The following is a 20,551-nucleotide window of genomic DNA, read 5'->3' as shown; positions in this document are numbered from 1 at the left end:
GGGGGGTGCTCTGGACAACGGCTTCCCAGAATCCAGATCAAATCAAATCACAGAACACTTCTCAAAGTGAGCCCCAAAACAAAGCTACACATAGCCTTCTCCTGGCTCAGAGAATGTAACAACCTTATTGACTCACTGGCCAATGAAGAAGTATCTACTGAAAAACAAGCCTCCCACCCCAGGCTCCAGGTATACTTTAGCCTAGGGGCAGGGAAGATCTTTAAAATTTACATTCCCATTACAAGAATAAGAACCAATATTTCTCAAAAGAAGAAATTAAAGTCATTAACAACTATATGAAAGACTTTCAAACCACCATTAATAATAGAAATGCACATCAAAACAAGGTTTCACCTTGTTCAGGACATAGAAAAAGATGATTAAAAAAAAGCATTGCAGAAAAATAACTGGTATTATATTAGCATAGATGTGAATTTGGCCAACCATTCTGGAAAGCAGTTTGGAAGTAGGCTTCTTTTAAAGTGATTAAAATGTCCAGATCCTTTGACCCAAAGATTCTCTTGCTAGGCAGACACCCCCAAGGAGGTTAGAAACAGAAAGAAAAGACCCATATACACCAAAATATCCACAGGAACACTTCTCATTGTAGAGAAGGATTGGCAATGAAGTCGATGTCCATCTATTGGAGAATAGCTATGCAAATTGTGGTACATGAACTTAATGAAATATTGATGCATCATAAGAAATGGTGAATATGAAGAATTCAGAGAAGTATTGGAAAATTTATATGAAGGGACCCAGAGTACAAATAAACAGACTAAGAAAATTATGCATAATGAAGACAAAGGGAAAGAGCAAAATAAAATGAAACTGAACACTATAATTATAATGAACAAGCTTGTCCCTAGAGAAGAGATGATAGAATGCACTGCCCAACCTTCTTTGCAGAGGTGGACCGTGCAGATGAGAAGCATTCAATAAGACTTTGAAATTCAGCTGATAGTGTTGGTAGTTTAACTGACATGTTTTTTCCCCTATTTATTTTCTCTGTTAGAAGTGATGATTTGCTTTTTGAGGGGGGAGGATATAGTCAGAAAGGAAGGTGATATAAAAGCAAAATATCAGAAAATAATTTTTAGAGAGATAATAATGATTTTGTGGATTTGTTTTGTATATTGCTCCTTTTTAGAAGTAACTACCTTAATTTATTTCCTGGTTCTCTGAATTTTCTAAAGAAACCACCATGTTGCCGGCAAATAGGAATAACTTTGTCTCTTCCTTGTCAGTGTTTAAACCTTTAATTTCTTTCTCTTGTCTTCTGGTTATTGCTAGCCTTTCTAGAACTGTGTCATAACCATGAAGAGAGCAGTGTCCTTGCTTTAAGCCTCCATTTTGGGGGAAGATTCCAGTGTTTCTCCATTGCAAATGAGACTCTTTGGTTTTTAGATATATTGCTTTTATTATATTAAAAAGCATCATTCTAGGAAAAGAAAGGACACCAATAAAGGACTTTTCCCGTGGAGAGGAGATGTATGTCTGTAGTAAAAGATAAAAGTTTCATTGGAGGGACTTTACACGCTAGGAGATTACCCTGTCTGAGAAGGATCTTAAACAGTATCCCACCTCAGGAGAGGGCATACATGATTTCCTACAGACAGCTAGCATAGGAAAGGGGACATAGAACCAGGGATAAGATAACATGACCTTGGGAATGGAGACTGATCATGTGAAATTCAAGGGATAGAACCTTGTCTCGTGATTTTTGACACAGACTGATTCTTAACATACAATACTGACATTGCTTCCCTTATGAATTGATATTTCTAACCTTTACTCAGTAGAACTATATTCTTAATTTTGTCCAAAGGATAAATACTTCATTTATTATTGTAGTAGTATATAGGGAAGCAAATCTTAACCTGGGGTCCACACAGATAGATTTCAGGGTTCCATGGACTTGGATAGGAAAAAAGTGACATCTTTATTCTCATATAATTGATTTTCCTCTATAATCCTATGTGTTTCGTTTTATGGATTCAAAAACATTGTTCTGTGAATGAGTCCTTTAGCTTCACCAGACTGTCAAAGGAGTCCATAACATAAAAAGGCTAAGATCCCCCAGTGCAAACCAATTTTTTTTTCTTGTATTTAGCTGAACTCTATTTTGTAAGAGTGATGAGCAGCTATTGGGCACATTTCTGCATGCAGTAATGTTTCTGTATTCCCGTTCCCATGTGCATTTCATATGCTATTCCATTCAGAATTAGCAGTGCCAATCAAATAAATCAAGCATAGTAGGATTAACTTAATGAATAAACAATAAACACTAAGGACTACATACCCATGTCACTGCCTTTATTTTAATTAATACTTAGTGAGACACTAAGTTATTAGCCATTGCATTGACTAATTCAATATCATTTTGCCAAATATGACCTTTCATGTTATGTACTATAGAAAAGCTATAATTTAAATGGGATAATAAATGAAAATTTTCACTCACTTTAGGAGTAGAAATATATAAATACACTATTAAGAATACATTTGGTGTTCAATAATGTGAAAATAATACAAAATAGTAGCTAAAAATAGATACATTTGGGGAAACTAACATAGAATTAGATATTGACTTTTAGATCAAGCATGATTCACCAAGTTCACACTCCAGGGCACTAAATTCTAAATTAATGAGCCCTTTAGAATTTTAGTGAAGTGATAAGCAAATTAATTTTAACCCTTTCTACGAGACTTATTTTTTAATTATTATATTTTCTTTAGTTATTTGCATAAACTGTCATACACATCTATTAATTGAACCAGTCACTTGATGGCTATTTTTTCATGATAACATAATGATAACAGCCTCACCATAATGTCGTACAACCTGATAGGTAATTCCTGGAGATGTATAATTTCCCCTTTCAGAGATCGGTGATCTGCAAAAGGTAGCACATCTAGGAACCTGTGATACCCAGACTAATCAGAAAAGGGCCAGTAAGTTAGCTTAGGGCATATTCCATTAATCATAAAGACTGCACATGGGTGCCCATATGTCCTACCCTCACTCTGCATGGCCTATAATCTAGCTGACTGAAGGAGTGGCTTCTCCTCTCTGTGAAGCTGTGGCACGCTATCAGGTAAGGCATGAAGTTGTGTGAAGTCATAGAATGGAATCTGTTGAGCCTGGCCCCCTTATCAAAGACACAAAAGGCACATGTAAGCCATTGCTCCTCACCTCCCTTGTCCAGGTTGCCAAGTCATCTGAGAAACCCCAGGTCCCTGGATTAGGAAAATATTAAGGAAGTGTAGTTGTTACTATCAGCATAATCATCAATAGTGCTTTAAAGCGCTTTACAAATATGATCTCATTTAATCCTCATGACAACCCTGGATGCTATTATTATCCCCATTTTATGGAGCAGGAAACTGAAGTAGACAGATGTTAAAAAAAACTTGCCAAAGATCACATAGTAAGTATCTGAGTCTGAATTTAAACTCAGGTCTTCTTTGAACTGAATTTGAACTCCAGTCTTATGCCCTACCCACTGCACCACCTACCTGTCTCTAGGTTATAAAGGTTATATAGACTCATTTTGCTTTAAAAACCAAATTTAAGATTTTTCATTCTAAATTTTGATCACTAATCTCTCATATTTATAATTTAGTTCTAACTAAGTGACCTCATGTAAATCTTAGAATCATGGGATATAGAGTTGGAAGGAAATTAAAACATCATCTAGGCTAGGGGTTCTTAACTGCGTGGCATATAGTAGGAGTTTAATAAGTGCTTATTGACTTATTGACTTATCTGTTGTGGACCCCTTTCCTGAACTGTGTTTTTAAATTCATAAAATACTATACATAGCATTACAAAAGAAAACAGTTACAATATAGTTATCAGAATTTTTTCAAACAAATTCGTAGTTAAAACCCTATGAATCTCCAAAAGCAGAAACTGAAGCCCAGAGAGGTCACATAGGGAATAAGTCACAGAGGGAGGAGTCAAATTGACTCCTCTAACTCCAAATTCTGTGTTCCTGCTACTCACAAGAGATCATCTTTCTGGAACTAAATAAACAAAGTGAAGGTCTCCTCATTTTAAAATGGAGGCGAGGCTCCCTATTAATAAAACACATAAGGTAATATAGGCAAATAAATCTTTTTTTAGTTGGAAATTACAGGCTAAAATTTGTTAAATGATGCTTACCCTTTGATCCAGGGATAACCACTACTAGATTTATATCCTAAAGAGATCAAAGAAAGAGGAAAGGGACATATATGTACAAAAACATTTATAGTAGCTCTTTTTTTGTGATGGTAAAGAATTAGAAATTAAGGGAATGCTCATCAATTAGCAAACGACTGAGCAAGTGAAATGAATGTGATGGAATGCCACTGTCCTGTAAATGATAGTGGGAATTGTTTTAGAAAAACCTGGGAATGCTTTTATAAACTTGATGTAGTGAAGTGAACAGAACCAGGAGGACAATTTCCACAGTAACCTCAATATTGTAAAGATGATCAACTCCAAAAGTGTTAGGAAATCTGATCAATGGGATGACCAGTCACAATTCCAGAGGATTCATGGGCATACTGCCCACTTCCAAATAGAGAGTTGATGGACTCAGAGTGCAGATTTTCTTCTTTTTCTTTATTATTTTTTCTTTCTTTCTTTTTTGTAGAAATTTGTTTTGTATGACTATCCATATTTGCAGTGGGTTTTCTTTTTCATGCCTTCTCAATGGGCGGGAATGAGGAAGGAGAGGAAAATAATTCAGAACTGAAAATAAAATATAATAGAATTTTTAAAATAAATTACAAGCTGGCTTGATTTGCCTAAAGCTTATAGGTTATAACATTTAATGATTCTTAGGAAAGAATCTCATCACTTAACGTGACTCCTCCCTCTCTTTGTTCAGTTTCTCGACTACAAGGAGATACCGTGGTGTCACAAGTCGAATCTTGAGTCTCAATACAGTACTAAATATCTAACACATCTTATGTATATATAAAGTCGTATTTTATGACTAGCTAGGTACCCTGCTGTTTATGCCTGGTAGGTCAATTTCCAAAACAGTGTGGCAGCTTCTACAGTTTACATAATTGTTAATATCATAAGAAAGAAAAAACAGGTGGAAGGATGGCCATCGTGAGGATGTGTTTTCTGCAATAATAATAGCTCAGACATCTAGGTAGCACTTGGAGACAGGGGTGTGCTGGTGATATTTGATAACCAGCTCTTCTAAAAGAAAAAGAAGGCATGAGACTTTTCAGTTTGATCTGCATGTTAACATTTTCTCCATAATTTTCTTAAATCTAGACAGCCAAAGCAATTAAGCCCAGATTGGTAACATTTGACAATTTCTGAATTCTGAAAATTTAACAGTTTGGCTCAAGTTTGAGCAGGCTCTTGTATATCTCTGCTTTTGGATCACTTTTCTGTCAATAACCCTGTAAGGCAAGTAGCACGGGGCTTATTATCCCCATTTTAGAGAGGAAGAGATAAATATGTTCATATAACTAGTAAATATCCAAGACAGAGTTTGAACCAAGCTCCTTTGCCCCAAGGCCAGTGTTATTGTCGATATATCCCACTAAAGCACATTTTTTTGGAGCGGGAAGGCAAGGCAATTTGGGGTTAAGTGACTTGCCCAAGGGCACACAGCTAGTAAATGTTATGTGTCTGAGTGGAATTTGAACTCAGGTCCTTCTGACTCCAGGGAGGGTGCTCTATTTGCTGTGCCACCTAGCTGCTCCTAAAGCACTTATTTTACAATTTAATTTGAATTTACTCTCTTCTTATATTCATAACTAACAAGCTCAGTCATGAGCAAAATTAGTCTTCAAGACTAGCCCAAGTAGTAATGCATTCACACTGGGAAATAAAAAGAATTAATTTCCTATTTTGGTTCAGTTCAGCTTAAAGAGACACTTCAAAACCTGATCATCAAACTTATGTCATGAAGTAGAAGGAAAAGCCCAAGAGTCTAACATTGATTTCCCACCTCTTTTTACCATCCCAACTGGGATGATTGACAGAAAAGATTCCAAGTTCCCAGTTTCCTTCTCTGAAAACTAAAAGGATGGGTTTAAATGACCATCAAGTTCCTTTGAACCCTGTGCTTGCAACCCCACAGTCACACAGACAGCATGAGGTAGTTTTCTTGTCTTGTCAATTATTTGAAATTATTTTAAAAGGAATAATTTGTTACCAAAACATTATAACTTAAATCAGGGAAAATATGTGATTCTAATGCCCATGCCTCGCTAATTTGATCTGAGCATAATTTTTATGAAGGCGTGTGTCATACGGATCTGTTTATAGTATTAATGTATTTTGGCATGAAGGCTACAAAATTATTGACTCTTCTCATTCATTTAAAAGGTGGCCTTAGGAGAAAATGATTTGGGAAGTATTACTTGTCCAATAATGATTTGCCCTTGGGGGGGGTTCTTAAATAGAAATATAATAGATAAAACAATTCTACTGTTATCATTGCATCTGGTTTTTATGGCTACAAAACAATGCTAGCTAAGGTGGATTGTTTGAATAGTTAGAGTGACTCACTAAGATTCTGCAAGGTAGAAGGTGGTCTAAGAGGAGTTCATAACATTAAAAAAAAAGATTATATTTGGTCAGATTGTTTAAACCTCATTCCTGGGCCTTCACAGCTTTTGTTTAGTCTAGTTTTCTTTCCTATAAGATGGAATATTGAACTCTCAGGGTACAGATGCTTCATGGTTAATTGCTTTTTATTTTTCATAGTTATTTTTAAACTATTCCAAAGTGCATCAGAGATTTAGGACATAATGTAGAACTAATGTTGAGCAAATATTACAGCCCTACACTATCGACTGGATGGCCGTTTGTCAGAGATATTGTAGAAGCCAGCTGGTCCCTGAGGTCCCTTCCAATTCCTTGAGCCTGTGAAATTAATTATATCTCAGAAGCTTTAAGAATCCTATTTCAATCTATTCAAAGATAATAGCTGGGGATCTAGGTATCATGGGGAGTAGAGAGAACATTAGCTTTGGAGGCAGGAGATCAAGACTTGAGTCCTGACTCGGTCACTTACTTAGCTGTATGGCCTTGGCTGGGAAGCCCCCAAACTCTTATTTCTTCCATCTTTCAAATAAGCGATATGTTACTTGAACAGCTGTAAGAATCCAATGATAATCATTTATCAAAAGTGCCTCCTAAATCTTATAGAGCTATATAAATAAGAATATTATGCTATTTAAATGGGTTTATGTAGCCCCACAAATCAATATTTACTTTATCAACAACTCTAAAAATTATGAGGACATGCTATTTATCTAGATTTTGAAGAATGTATAAATGGAAGTTTTTCAATTAGCATAATTTTTAGAAGTCACAAAAGTGCCTTCAAGTGAATCACCCTTTACCAGATTTAATTGCATTTCTTTGTCATCCTGTGTCTTAAGCCATAATAAACTTGTGCAACCAACCAATCAGTGAATCATTTGATCAACAAGCATTTATTAAACCAGCCTACAAGGCACCAGGTACTAGGGATGCAAATTTAAAGAATGAAATAAGCCCTACTTTCAAGGGACTAATACACCAGTGCTTCTTACCAGCATTGAGCAATCGAGTACATAGTGGGTACTTAACAAGTGTTTATTAACTGATTGACTAACATACATGCATATTGTGTGGTTCTAAGTATGTATATGAACCTGTGTGTGTACACATGAATATATGTCTGTACATGTCTGTATGTGTATATGCAGAATAAATAAAAGTAGTTCAATACAAGGTGTTCTGAATAGGAGTATGTACTGGCAGTGGGGGAACCAGGAAAAGCTTCATAAGCTTATTGTCATTTTCTAAAAACCAAACGAGTATTTTAGTATTCAGTCATGAATCCATTTTAATACTTCATTATTTATATTAAAAGAAAAATTCGTCTGAAAGCAGCCAGATATCTTGTCATCCTTAAAAGCAATATGAGTATGCCTATCGTAAACAAGTACAATTATTCAAATCTTCCCTTTGCCCCATTTTCACTGTCTCTTTGCCTATCAAAGAAACTATTTTAATAAATCTGTTCTTTCGGAGCCATACTAACCATGCAAATGCCAATGTGGGTCCAGTGTGGATCTCTATTATACTCATAAATCTTGCTAAGAAAGTTGATTGTCTTCCATTGTTCTGAGTTGTTATAGCATCAAGCACCCCAAGCGTCCTCAGGGTTTGCTGCCACCACAGGTTCTTGGATCTGCTTTGTTAAAGGAAAGCAACTCAAAATGGGTTAACAAGCTTACTTTAATCAGTCAAACATATATCGTTTACCTCGTTCAGGGGAAAAAGGTCAGCACCCCGAATTTCAAAGTATACAGGCAGAAGTATCAAGACAGAAACAGATCAAGTAGACAGCTTTCCAAACTGTCCAGTCATTACATCCATACCCAATCAACATCTGGGTTTCAACATCTGGGTTTTTCAAAGCCGGGGGGGGCTCTCGACCAGATCAAGTCACCGAACACTTCTCAAAGTGAGCCCCCAAAACAAAGCTACACATCAGGGCTTATATAGCCTTCTCCTGGCTCAGAGAATGTAACAACCTTTTGGACCCACTGGCCAATCAAAAAGTATCTACTGAAAAACAAGCCTCCCACCCCAGGCTCCAGGTGCACTTTAGCCTAGGGGCAGGGAAGATCTTTAAAATTTACATTCCCATTACAGTTGTTCATTTTCACTATTAAGAAATGCATTGATTTCTTTTTTTTAAGCAATTGGGGTTAAGTAACTTGCTCAAGCTTACACAGCCAGTTATTTCTGGGTGTGGTGCTAAGTATCTGAGCCTGGATTCAATCCCCCAGGTCATCCCGACACTGGGGCCAGTGCTCTTACTCACTGTGCTACCTGGCCACCCCTAAATGCGTTGATTTCTGTAGTCATTAGCACCACTATCCCCCAAGTGGCACAGATGGCACTGGCTGGACATTGTAACCCAATATTGCCCATTTGGGATGGCCTGAATGGTTCTTATCAATTCTCTTACCAATGACAGCCAGTCCTTGGTTAAGTCACCAATTTATGTAAAATTATATTTGTTAAAATGATAAATGAAAAATAACTTTTCCTTGAGTAGATTTTTCCACTATGACATAGGATGCCTGAAATGCTATGCTGTTTTTATTGTTGCTAAATCTGATCATCTCGTATACTCACAGAGTAGAAGAGCTAAAAGGAACTTAAAAGCTCATTGAAGTCCAGCGCCCTCATTTATGGATCAGAAAATGGAGCTAAGCAAAATAATTGATTGATTGGTTTAATTTATTTATTTGAATAAATAAATAATTTTATATAAATATATATGTATATATTTAAATAAATCAAACCAGGATACAAACCCAAATCTTCTGCCTTCACATCGAAGGCTTATTTCACCCTACCACTATTTCTAATAACTTTTTGTGCTTTATATCAAAAACTCTCTGAACCCAAGGACTTTGTCTTAAACTTGTTTAAACAATTAGGATGATCTCCTGCTCATAGTAGGGTCTCCATAAATGCTGATTAAGTGACAAGACAAAAGTTACTTGGTCAGGGACACACAGCCCATACACATCAGAGGCAGGACTTGAACCCAAGTCTTTCTGACTGATGTTATCACTGTTATCTCTCATGATATTTATAGAGAGATCTGATTTTATTATGTTTAAAATCTCTATATAATGAAAATATTTCCAACCCCATTGGTGCCTAGCTTTTCACAAATACAATACATCGCTCAATACAATAAAACTTTGGCCCAGTACAATAAATCGAACATGCCCTTCAAGGGTGCTGAATGGTTTGTTTCTGCATTTCCATAAATCTATATTTCTTTGTACTTTTTACCATTCTTTATTTTGTGATTCCCTGGGTCTTTACCATGATTTTGCTATTTCTCCCTCATAGTATAGACTGAGGTTTGCCAACCTAGCCAAGTGAGTGCTGTATTTCTTCTGAGACGCTATGTTGGCTGTGTGGAAGAGTGACCTCAGGCCCAGAGGCACCTGAATATAGCTGCAGGGACTGATGGCCTGATAATGTTTTTCCAGTTGAATCGGAATATTCAATATATGCTAAATTCCACTATGCCTTTTCTATAAAAATGTAACTGTTAAAATAACACAGTAAGTATAATCACTGACTTTTGTGTGTCTGTATAATTTAAAACAAGCATTTATATCCTAGATGGTTTGATACTCTTTGCATTCCTCAGCTATTATTCATTACTGCTCAATCCAACTCTGTGTGCTCTCAGCCATTTCAGTCATCTCTGACTTTCCATGACCCCATTTGGGGTTTTCTTGGCAAAGATGCTGGACTGGTTGGCCATTTCCCTCTCCAGCTGATTTTACAAATGAGGAAACTGAGGCAAACAAGGTTAAATGACTTTCCCAGGGTCACACAGCTAGTAAGTGCCCAAGGCCATGTTTGAACTCAGGAAGATGAGCCTTCTTGAATCCACTGCAGCACTACCTGTCTGCCCCAGTCTAACTCTGGTTCTCCTTAATTTGCTTTAAGATGAATCTTGACTCTCTTCTGTCACTTAGAATGCTTCAAAGTATCAGGCCTACCCAAGTCCCAAGTATGATAAAAATAGAGTGTGATACTTATGCCTTGGGTCTTAACTGAACTAGCCAAAGAATCTAATCCAAGGAATCTCAAAGTTTAGCTTATTCCTTACTCCTATCAACTATATAACTATGGGTTATCCTCTTTGCATGAGGGAGAATTATTTTGTGTTCCATGCAGCTTTTTTTCAGCTGGAAGGGAGATATGTGCTTTTTGTCGCACGTGAACACCCCCATTGGTCCTTTACCGACTGAGGGAAGATTTCCTTGGCAACCCTCCCTCCTCATTCTAACTCCCTCTTCCAACTGGTAACTGAAATTATGATACTGTGTTCGCTGTTGTTGATGTGAACTATATCCAGAAATTGGTCTCTTTAAAAAAAAAAAAGAGGTGTGCCTTCTAGAACCTAGCATTTAAATAAATTCCAAAGAATCATAGCATTTTAGGGCTGGGGGGGACCTTAGAGATCCTCTAGAGGTAGAGAAACTGAGGCATGGAAAATTTAACCGGTCTGGGGTTACAAAGTTAATGGTAGCCAATGCTAGGTCTAAGATCTTTTGACTTTCCCATTGGCTGCCATCTCCACTGTGCCCAAATGCCTCCATTGGCCATGGATACATGGCGGTTTCCTCATATTTCCATGGATGTATTAGATCTTTGAAGACAAGGGATCAGGTCTTGTATGTGTGTGTGTGTTGCTGTTGTGTCATTTCTATTATATTATTCTACACAGTAGGCACTTTCTATGTTTTATGTGATGACGTGTTTCCTCAACATAATTCACTGCTAATTCATCATGAACTTAGTTATAGAAAGTTGGCAGCAGAAACGGTCTTACAAATAGGTTTAAATTTTACCAACCTTTGTAATAGTTTCTTTCATATTTAATTCAGTATAATTTTACATGTGTCAAATAATGGAAATTCTACCATTTTCCTTGAAAGAAACATAGCTATCTAAAGGCCTATAACCTAATACTTCACAAATAGTAAGTATTAAATAAATATTTGATGATTGATTTTTTCTTTATTTGTCTTAAGCATTACCTTTGACATAGAGTATATTTCTCCATTCCATAAAGCTAGCAGAATAAAAAGTGAGATTCGTAGAGCAAAAGTCAAGCCAGCAAGTATTTATTAAGCATCTGATGCATGCCAGGCATCGTGCTAAACATTGGACATTCAAAGTAAGGCCAAAAAATAACCTTTGACCTCACGGATCTCACTATCTAATGGGCAAAGACAACATGCAAACAAGATACATACAGGATAAATTGAAGATAATCAACAGAAGGAAGGAAGCAAATTAAGGGAGATTAGGAAAGGCCTCTTATGGACGCAGAAGGATTCTCTCCCTGCACATCTCTGCCTTTTAGCCTCCTTCAAGCTTCAGCGCGAAGTCAGAAAGATGAAGGAGGATGTTAGGACTGAAGGAGGACACACACATTCGTAACACAGTAATATTCTGTCTTATCTCTCTTACCTTATCGCTAAATAATGTTATGGGACCTTTCTTTCTTTGACTTGGTGACAAGTCTTTCGGGATTCGCTGCTGTCTTAAGCAGACCCAGTCTTCTCTCAAAACTGGCCTCCAAGCCTTTCCAGAAGGAGAGCACTTCCCTGAACTTGTACTTTCCTGGCATAGTTTCTGAGAAGCCCCTCTGAGGAAGTGTCGGAGCAGGCCTTTTGTGAAGGACTTTGGTTGGTGACCTCAGGCACAGCATAAAACACTGACATGCAGTTGCCTACGTTGTTTCCATTGTGGTGGAGGGTGTACACTATAGAGTTCAAATGAAAAAAAATTGCCTGTAGATGGCAAGATCCTTCAAATTCTCATGTTTATGGATGATCTTGTGCTGGTTTCATCAAGACCTAGAATATTGGGGGATCTCTGCAATGAATCCACAAGGAAAAGCCAACTGGATGAATGTGACTCCTGTTCAGACATATGTAGTCGAAAGGACAGCCCATTGAATTAATCTGTTAATGCATATATCTTGAATTAATCATTGGATGATTAATGCATATATATTGGAAAGATAGACAATGGACTGGGTCCAGAATTGAATTGGAAGAAGAAGGTGGGCTGATTTACATCTGGGATGTAATACAGCACTTAAAAATCCCATGCTATTTACTCCCTGAAACAAAAATCCATTTTTTTTAACATCACTGTTCTTCCAAAGATAATAAATGGCATGAGTCACAGAGCACCATCATCACCAAAGAATAAAAATTATGAGTGGCCCAACAGGCAATATAAAGACTTTATAATATCTGTATATAAGTACATTACTTACATATAATCAACTGTGAAAGTTTTAGCTACCCTAATCAATACACAATATTCCACAGCTCTGAAGGACTATGATGAAAAATGCTATCCAACTCCAGAAAGAGAACCAATGGACTCGGGGTGCAAAATGAAGCAGATTTTTCTACTGCATATTTCTTGCTTTTTTCCCCACAGCATGGCTAATGTGGAAATGTTTTGCTTGATTTCACATGTATAATGAGTATCATATTTCTTGCCTTCTGAATGGGTGATGGAGGGGTGGGTGGAGGAAGAAAATGAACTGAAAATTAGAAAATAAAATAAAAATATTACCAGCAATGATTTGCACACATAAGGGGCATAGGAGATAGGCTACAGAAGGTATATGGTTGCAGAAGAGGTGAACCAGTCACTTAAAAAGAGAGTGAGGGAGAAGACATGAATAAACTGAGTGCTGTGTTACTACACACAGAATATTAATGGACCTAGAGGAAGGCTTTCAGAACACTGGTTGGAACCTCTAGGGAAGTTGGATAGAAGATTATAAACAAGAGTCACTCATGATGAGATGTTGCATATGAGTTACAATCTGTCTATTGGAAAGAAAATTTGCATAAATGAACTCATGGACCCATTGAAATATTGTAGTATTATCAGATATATGTAGAACCTTGAGACACATTAGCAGGGATTGGGGCGTTGCACTCCATGTTTTGTACCCAGATGCTGTTTGGTCCAGTCAGTCCTGGGGAGCCCACTTCTAATTAAAACAAGTAGGTTCTTTTTCACATTCCTCAGCTTATGTCCCCTATCCTAGTGACATTTTAGGATGGTTTATTTATAGTTTAGGTCATGGTTCATCAGTCTGGGGTTTCCTCCAAAATGGAACAGTTAAAAAGGTACTCAGTGAATCATATAAATCAGGAATAGGAGAGGTACTTTATTTTTTTCATACAAAAGAAATGCAAAGCATAAAGATTCATACTGCACATTGACAGAACAACTTAAAAACAGGACTTAGTAACAGCATATAACAATCTGCTGTGACACTGATATTTAAACTATATCAACATCTAAAGCAGGTATGAGATTACTGAGTATTTTACATTTCACCTCAGCTTTGCACTGTCACTCAGCTCCAAACTCTTCTGAATTTTGCATTCAGCCATTTTTTCAGTTGACTATTCCTGCATCTACTGTAACCAGTCCCTCTTCTAAGTAGACCCAGGATGCTCAGACCTTTTGAACTCACAAGCCTGGACATGTGCACCTTGAGAAGCCTGTCTGGTCATCTACCCAAGAAGGAATACATGGAATGAGCAGCCAGGGATGCAGTTACAGGCTCACTCCACTGAGTCCACATTCTATGTGAGGAACAGCAAGGTGGAAGAGGCACTGCCCAGCCCCTCCCCCTCTTTATGAGAGTCTACAGATGGTAGATACTACTTGTCACATGGAAGCACACAGCTTCCACAACTTTGGATAGCAAAATGCCATAGAGAATACGAAAGTAGTTAAGAGTCATTCTGACGCTTCAAGCTGTCACATTTCAACAATGCATGCAACATCATAATAGCTTCACATCACTCTGTTCCTTTAAAGTTTTCAAATGATTGGAAAACCTAACTATCCACCCTGGAATTCCTGACCCAATGCTTCATCATTATATGCAGGCAAACCAAGGTTTCTGAAGGCTGGATGGGTGTGCATTTTCTCACAGGTCCCAGCAAGCTAGAAAGACTTCAAGTACAGTCCTAGTCATGAATTAGGACTCTCATCTGAGGACCAGCCTTTAAGAGCTATGATCAAAGAGCCTGATCACCAGATCGATCACAGAAAGATTAATTTTTCAGTTGCAACAACTTTTCAAGGATTATTTGCCACATCTTAGGAATGAAGAAAGTAAGATAAAGAAAGGTTAAGAGAGTTGCACAGTAGCACAAAGATAGTAAGTACTAAAGTTAGGAATTGAACCTAGGTCATCTGGCTCCAAACCCGCTGCTCTTTCTATACCATGCTACAGTGTCCTAAAATGTGCCTACTTCACAGGGGTTGTTGGGAGGCTCAGACAAGATGATAAGTATTTTTGTAAACCTTAAAGTACTACATAAATACCAGCTATCATCACTATTTTTGAATTGTCATTTGAAATGCCACTATCCCTAAAAGCAATATCTTTGAGACATTAACACATTACTTAGGAAAATATCAGTTCTTTTTTTCCCATTCCTGCTGGAAAATACTTAAAACTTGGATTTATTAGTCCTAAGCAAAGTTCCATTCATCATCACAGTACCAAATCAACAATGTGTTTTAAGCCCATCCAGGATGTTAAAATTCACTATGTAAATTTCCATTCCTGCCAAGATTTTGCCCATAAGCATATGATTTGTTTTTATTTTAAAGATGCTTGACTTCCATAAATAATAGTGCTTACATACCTGAATTTTGTAGTATTGTGCTGAAAACCCCTTTGTGCTGCAATGAAATTTTGATGTTTTCTCCAAGGTCATCTTTCTTTTGCAAACACGTTGGCGACTCCAGGTGCTAAGGTGCAGGTGTTTACAGTATGTTTAATGACAATAGTAGCTGCCCTTACAGCGTAACGTTTGGTTGAGATGCATTAAGGTATACAATAAAACTGCTCCCTTCTGATCTATTGCTGTCTTAATAAGTAATATTCCAATATAGGACTGGGAAGTGTTTTCATCGGATAAATGTGTATCAGCTCCAAGAATCATGTTTCTCCAAACCAGTCATTTAAAAAGTCATGGTCGTATGAATTATGTGATATTTATTTTAAAAGTCAAAAGCATGTGATAAGAAGAGAAGAAATTACTGCAGAGAGCGATGCCCTTGTCATGCCATATTTCCCTCTCCTGCCATCGATTCAGTCCGTGTAGATGCTGGTACATGGGGCAGCAAGCCTTAGGCTAAAGCTCTCTCTCATCAGGCTAAGCCTCCTCACTGCTTCAGCAGCTGGCAGACTCCATTTTGTTGTCAAATCAGCTGTTCAGCTACCTTGGTATTTGGTCGGGCTTTACACAAAAGCTACTGCATTGCCTTGGACCAGTGGTATCAAATTCAATTAGAAATAGGGTGTATATATGGATTCCTGTGGGCTGCTTGTTGCCTTAGAAAACCACATATTAACTTTATCTGTGTTTTATTATATTTTATTTACTTTTTTAAAATATTTCCCAGTTTCATCTTAATCTAGTTCAGCTTTCATCTTAATCTAGTTCAGCTGTACTCAAGTGTGTATGTGAAGACATACCTCTGCTTTAGACTACAAGGGTTTTTAATCTGAGGTTCCTAAATTTTTAGGTTTACAAAAATATTTTTTGACAACTGTATTTTATTATAACAGGTTTCCTTTGTAATTCTATATATTTATCTTGTGTATTTATAACCATAGTTCTGAAAAGGGGTCCATAGGCTTCATCAAAGGGGAGGGATAATAATCCCTGCTTTTGAGCTATTTATGCCCTAAATGTGTCCTCAGTACCGTTTTTTCTTTCCCTCTACAGCATTGTGGTCAGTGTGACAAAAGATTCTCGTGTCAGCAAACTGAGAGAAAAACGGCAGCAAGATGTCAGGCAGAAGTGGGAAGAAGAAAATGTCCAAACTGTCCCGCTCAGCCAGGGCGGGCGTCATTTTCCCAGTGGGGAGAATGATGAGATACCTGAAGAAAGGAACATTCAAATACCGAATAAGTGTGGGCGCTCCCGTCTACATGGCAGCTGTCATAGAATACCTAGCAGGTAAATTTTTTAAATGTCAAGAAATGAAAATATGCTTCCTGGATTGAATTTAGAATTCATCCTTCACTCTTTTATCTGACACGGTCTGTGGAAGAATCTTTTAAATTATCTTTTGATTGCTTTAAGGCTAATGTTGATGGACTAAAGAATTCTTGAGCTTGTCTCTTAGCCAAAGGAAATACCCTATAATGAAGTTACAAGGTTTAAAGAGAATAAAGAGGGCAGAGAAACCATGGAATTAAAATAGCACAAAATCTACAAAAACATCTCTAAACCGTTACAGGTGTGACCCCCACCTCCATTAAGCAAATACCACAAAAGCATGCCCTGCATAATATTACCCTAATTTAGTGTTGTCTTCTAACAATGGTATGAATACATCATAGACAAAGTCAACTATTGTAGAACTAAACAAAACAAACAAAAACCTATGTGACAATAATTGTCTGAGACACAGATCGCAACATTGGTCTTACAAAGTAACCATCCCTGTACTGTTTCTCCCGAGTGCGGAGTCATCAGTCACGGGAGATGGAGCCACCATGATTTTGCATAAAATATAAACTGAGGGTATATGAGTCACTTTATAAAGATCTTCATGATTGGATTCCTTTAAACAGAAAGATTCCCCAGTGTACTTATAATGTAAGCCAACTTCTAAAAATTTTGCGCTCAAAAAATGTCTATTTTATAAAGTAAAGGACAGTGTTCGTTTTTAAATTCCTCATGGCTGATCCATTCCAGTTTAGTTATAAATGCATTTTTGTTTCATCTAGTTTATTATTAGCCCATGACAGAGTAAGTAAACAGGATGGTTAGTTTTCTCTTTATTCTTTAAGAAAATATTTTTCCACAAAACTGAAAAACCTCACCTTTATTATAACTTTTTTTATTTGCTTTGTGGGGGGGGGGGCAGGCAGGTCAACTGGGGCTATGTGAGTTTCATTTGCCCAGGGACCCTTGAATTGAGTGTTAAGTGTCTAAGGTCGGATTTTAAATCGGGCCCTCCTGACTTCAAGGCTGCCACTGTAATTATAACTTTCATATTTGAGAAACATTCTTGTTGGCTTTTATTATTTCCCTTTCGGTTATCTGAACAAGAAAACCAAATGCCTTTTTTTTCCCAAAATCATGGACATTTTGGAGATACCTACCCAATTCAGAAAGATGCCACAATCAAGACACGTCAGGTTTCTTTTTCCACTTCATTTTTCTTCCATATTGTCTCTTTGCAAGGATTGGCATCATCCTTCATCATCGTGTAAATTCAGATTAGTAACAGATGGCCTTAGTGAAGTTCCGAAGGTTGTCTGCTGTCCCCAGCTCTTTGAAGGCTCTTACTCGTCACTGACTTTAGTCATTGAGGCCATCTCCGGTATTTGAAGAGCACCACAAGTAACAGTTATACCTCAGTAAACTAAGCTCACACCTCCTTTATCCTGAACCCTTTTAAAAAGTAAACGTCTGCATTATATTCACATCAAATATTAAAATCCCTTGTTGAATGAATATGTGCTCTCATTGGTACAAAAATGCCACACTTTCCTGTGCGGGGTGATTCTTCTCCGTTATCTTCCCACTATTTCTTAAATCACATAACTTCTGAGTTAGATTGGGGGGGGCCGTCTAGCCTAACCCCCACCTGAGAAGAGACTCCCACTGTGTAACAGACCTAGGAAGATGGCCTCCAGCCTTTGCTTGAGAGCTGCCAGGACTGCCCCTGTTCCATCTGGGGACCAGCTCATTCTGAAGACTCTTTTCCTTATGTCAATCCTAACTAAGCTTCTTTGGAACTTCCTCCATGGAGGATCTTCCCTATGTTCTGGAGTCCTCCCCTTGGCTCTTTTCACATCTCAAAGGTAGCAACGTAATGCTTGAACTTTCCTGTCACTTTTCCTTCTTAAGCCCTGGCTGGTCTGCCTGCTCCTCTGCTGCTCGGCAGCAGATCCTTGGTGAGATCTTTTACACCTTGTTGTGTATTTCATTGCTGGCGACATGCTACAGCCAGCCCTTCCGCTGTCCTTTGGGTCACCTGAAATTTTTACAACATTGCAGGATTCATCACTGCAAGAAGAGGTTGGTAAAGAGCTAGACTTTGATACCAGCAGGCAGCCCATTGAAAGGCCTGCATCATTTCACAAATATTAACCAGCTCCAGCTCCTCCTCCCTTTTCAATTCTTAGCCTCGTTCACTGGCCATCTGCAGCATCAATCCAAGACAGACATGGATGAAGAACTCTAGATATGAATGGATTTGGCAGGCCACCTCTCCAGTTGGATGTCATAATTTGGCCAATATGTTGTTTCATCTGTCAAGTTTTTTAATTTGAGATGTTGAAACAAAATTGAGATGTTGAGACCAACCTCCTTTACTGGGATAGACCCTATTTAATAATGATTATGTCCTGGGGTTGTTACTATGGCAATAATGACTACTGCTACTACTACTGCCACAGCTACTACTACTACTACTACTACCACCACCACCACTACCAATAATAATAGAAACAATCCTAGAAAAGTTGTGAAGCCTGAGGAGTCAGTTCTCTGTTTCCATTCTCTTCTTTATAAACCACTTTTTTCCAGTTCCAGGCAATCCTTCACCTCCCTTTTGAAATGCCCTCCTCTTTTCCTAGTTGCTTCTCTCTTGTCAAAATAGGGAAGGATGCATAACTGGTCCTTTACACTTATTGACTGATTAACTGAGTACACTTCATTTACAGTAATGGGCAGCTTCAGTCATGCATTTGTACTTAACTGTGAGCTTACATGTTTTTCTTTGAAAGGGAAATTGGGAGATTAGCAAATAGCCACCATTGAAGGCAATTTGACTTAGTCTTAGGATCATAGGATTTAGAACGAGGGTAAGAAAACTCTAATACTGAAACAACTTCGTTTACAAATGCAAAAACCATTCTTATCTCCCTGGCTATCCAAAAATAGGTGGTGGGCTGATTTGTCCTGTAAGCCTCAGGTTGCTGACTCTTGCTTTAGGACCTGGTGCCCATCTACTCTCCCCGTTCATTTTACAAACAACAGCCCAGAAGAGGAAGTAACCAACTTTTTTGTGTCTCAGTTGAACTCTATGTACATTTTGTTCAAAATTAACCTTCATGTTATCTATCTCTGGGTGCAAGTGTATTGAAACTGAAAGTTCAGAATTCTTTCTTATGTCAATAATAACTTCCTGATAGATGCTGGGCCAGAAAGTTGAACCAACTAGGTGGCACAGTAGATAGAGGGCTAGACCTGGAGTCAAGCAAACTCCTCTTCATGAGTTCAAATCCAGCCCCAGACATTTCCTAACTATGTGACCCTGGTCAAGTCACTTCAATCTGTTTGCCTCAGTTTCCTCATCCGTAAAATGAGCTGGAGAAAGAAATGGTAAAGCATTCTAGTATCTTTGCCAAGAATACCCCAAATGGGGCCATGAAGAATTGGACATGACTGAAAAACAATTGAACAACAATTTTATCGACCCCATGATAATGCATATTCTAGAAACACCAGAAAACACACTCACATGCCTACATACGTATGTGTCTAAAATGAATTTCAAAACACATAATCTTGCAAGTAGACATAATGTTCTACTTTTTTCTTCTCTTCTTTTCTAATAATCTGATTAAAGTCCTATTTTGCCTCTGATAAGCTTTTATTGTGTCTCTACCCAGGACTGACTGACCCAAAGCAAAATTGAGAAGTAGACAAAAATAGCTTCCAAGTCCCCAATCTGTCCTTTCTATGACCTTCCCATACCACCTCCCCATCTATACCTCAGGCATCCGATTTCCTGGGGCTTTCTTCTTAAACCTTCTGTGAAAACCTACTCTCCAGAAAGGAGCTTGTAAAGTTATCCACAGGAAAGCATAATTGACTGACAAGGCATGACTGGGAACCCTCTCCTTGGCTGGGGGAGGGGGGAGGCGCCGCATTTTAGAAGAGGCCAAGGAGCCTT

The 20,551-nt window shown here is 37.9% G+C and overlaps 1 protein-coding gene across 1 annotated transcript in view; it reads left to right on the top strand.

The window, feature by feature from the left end:
- The window catches only part of MACROH2A2 (macroH2A.2 histone), a 63,153-nt gene that overhangs the window by 9,616 nt on the left and 32,986 nt on the right, over positions 1-20,551 (top strand). The window contains exon 2 of the mRNA XM_069071459.1: positions 16,360-16,593. Within this exon, the coding sequence (XP_068927560.1) occupies positions 16,422-16,593 (172 nt within the window). The 5' untranslated portion in view covers positions 16,360-16,421. The remainder of the gene's footprint in view (positions 1-16,359; positions 16,594-20,551) is intronic.

The sequence above is a fragment of the Petaurus breviceps genome, unplaced genomic scaffold, assembly GCF_028583685.1.
Source record: "Petaurus breviceps papuanus isolate PSGF00001 unplaced genomic scaffold, PetGlider_PUasm1.0 90825, whole genome shotgun sequence".
In the NCBI taxonomy this organism is placed as follows: domain Eukaryota; kingdom Metazoa; phylum Chordata; class Mammalia; order Diprotodontia; family Petauridae; genus Petaurus; species Petaurus breviceps.
The sequence above is the reverse complement of the archived record's forward strand: the minus strand, read 5'-3'. Positions and strand labels throughout refer to the sequence as shown.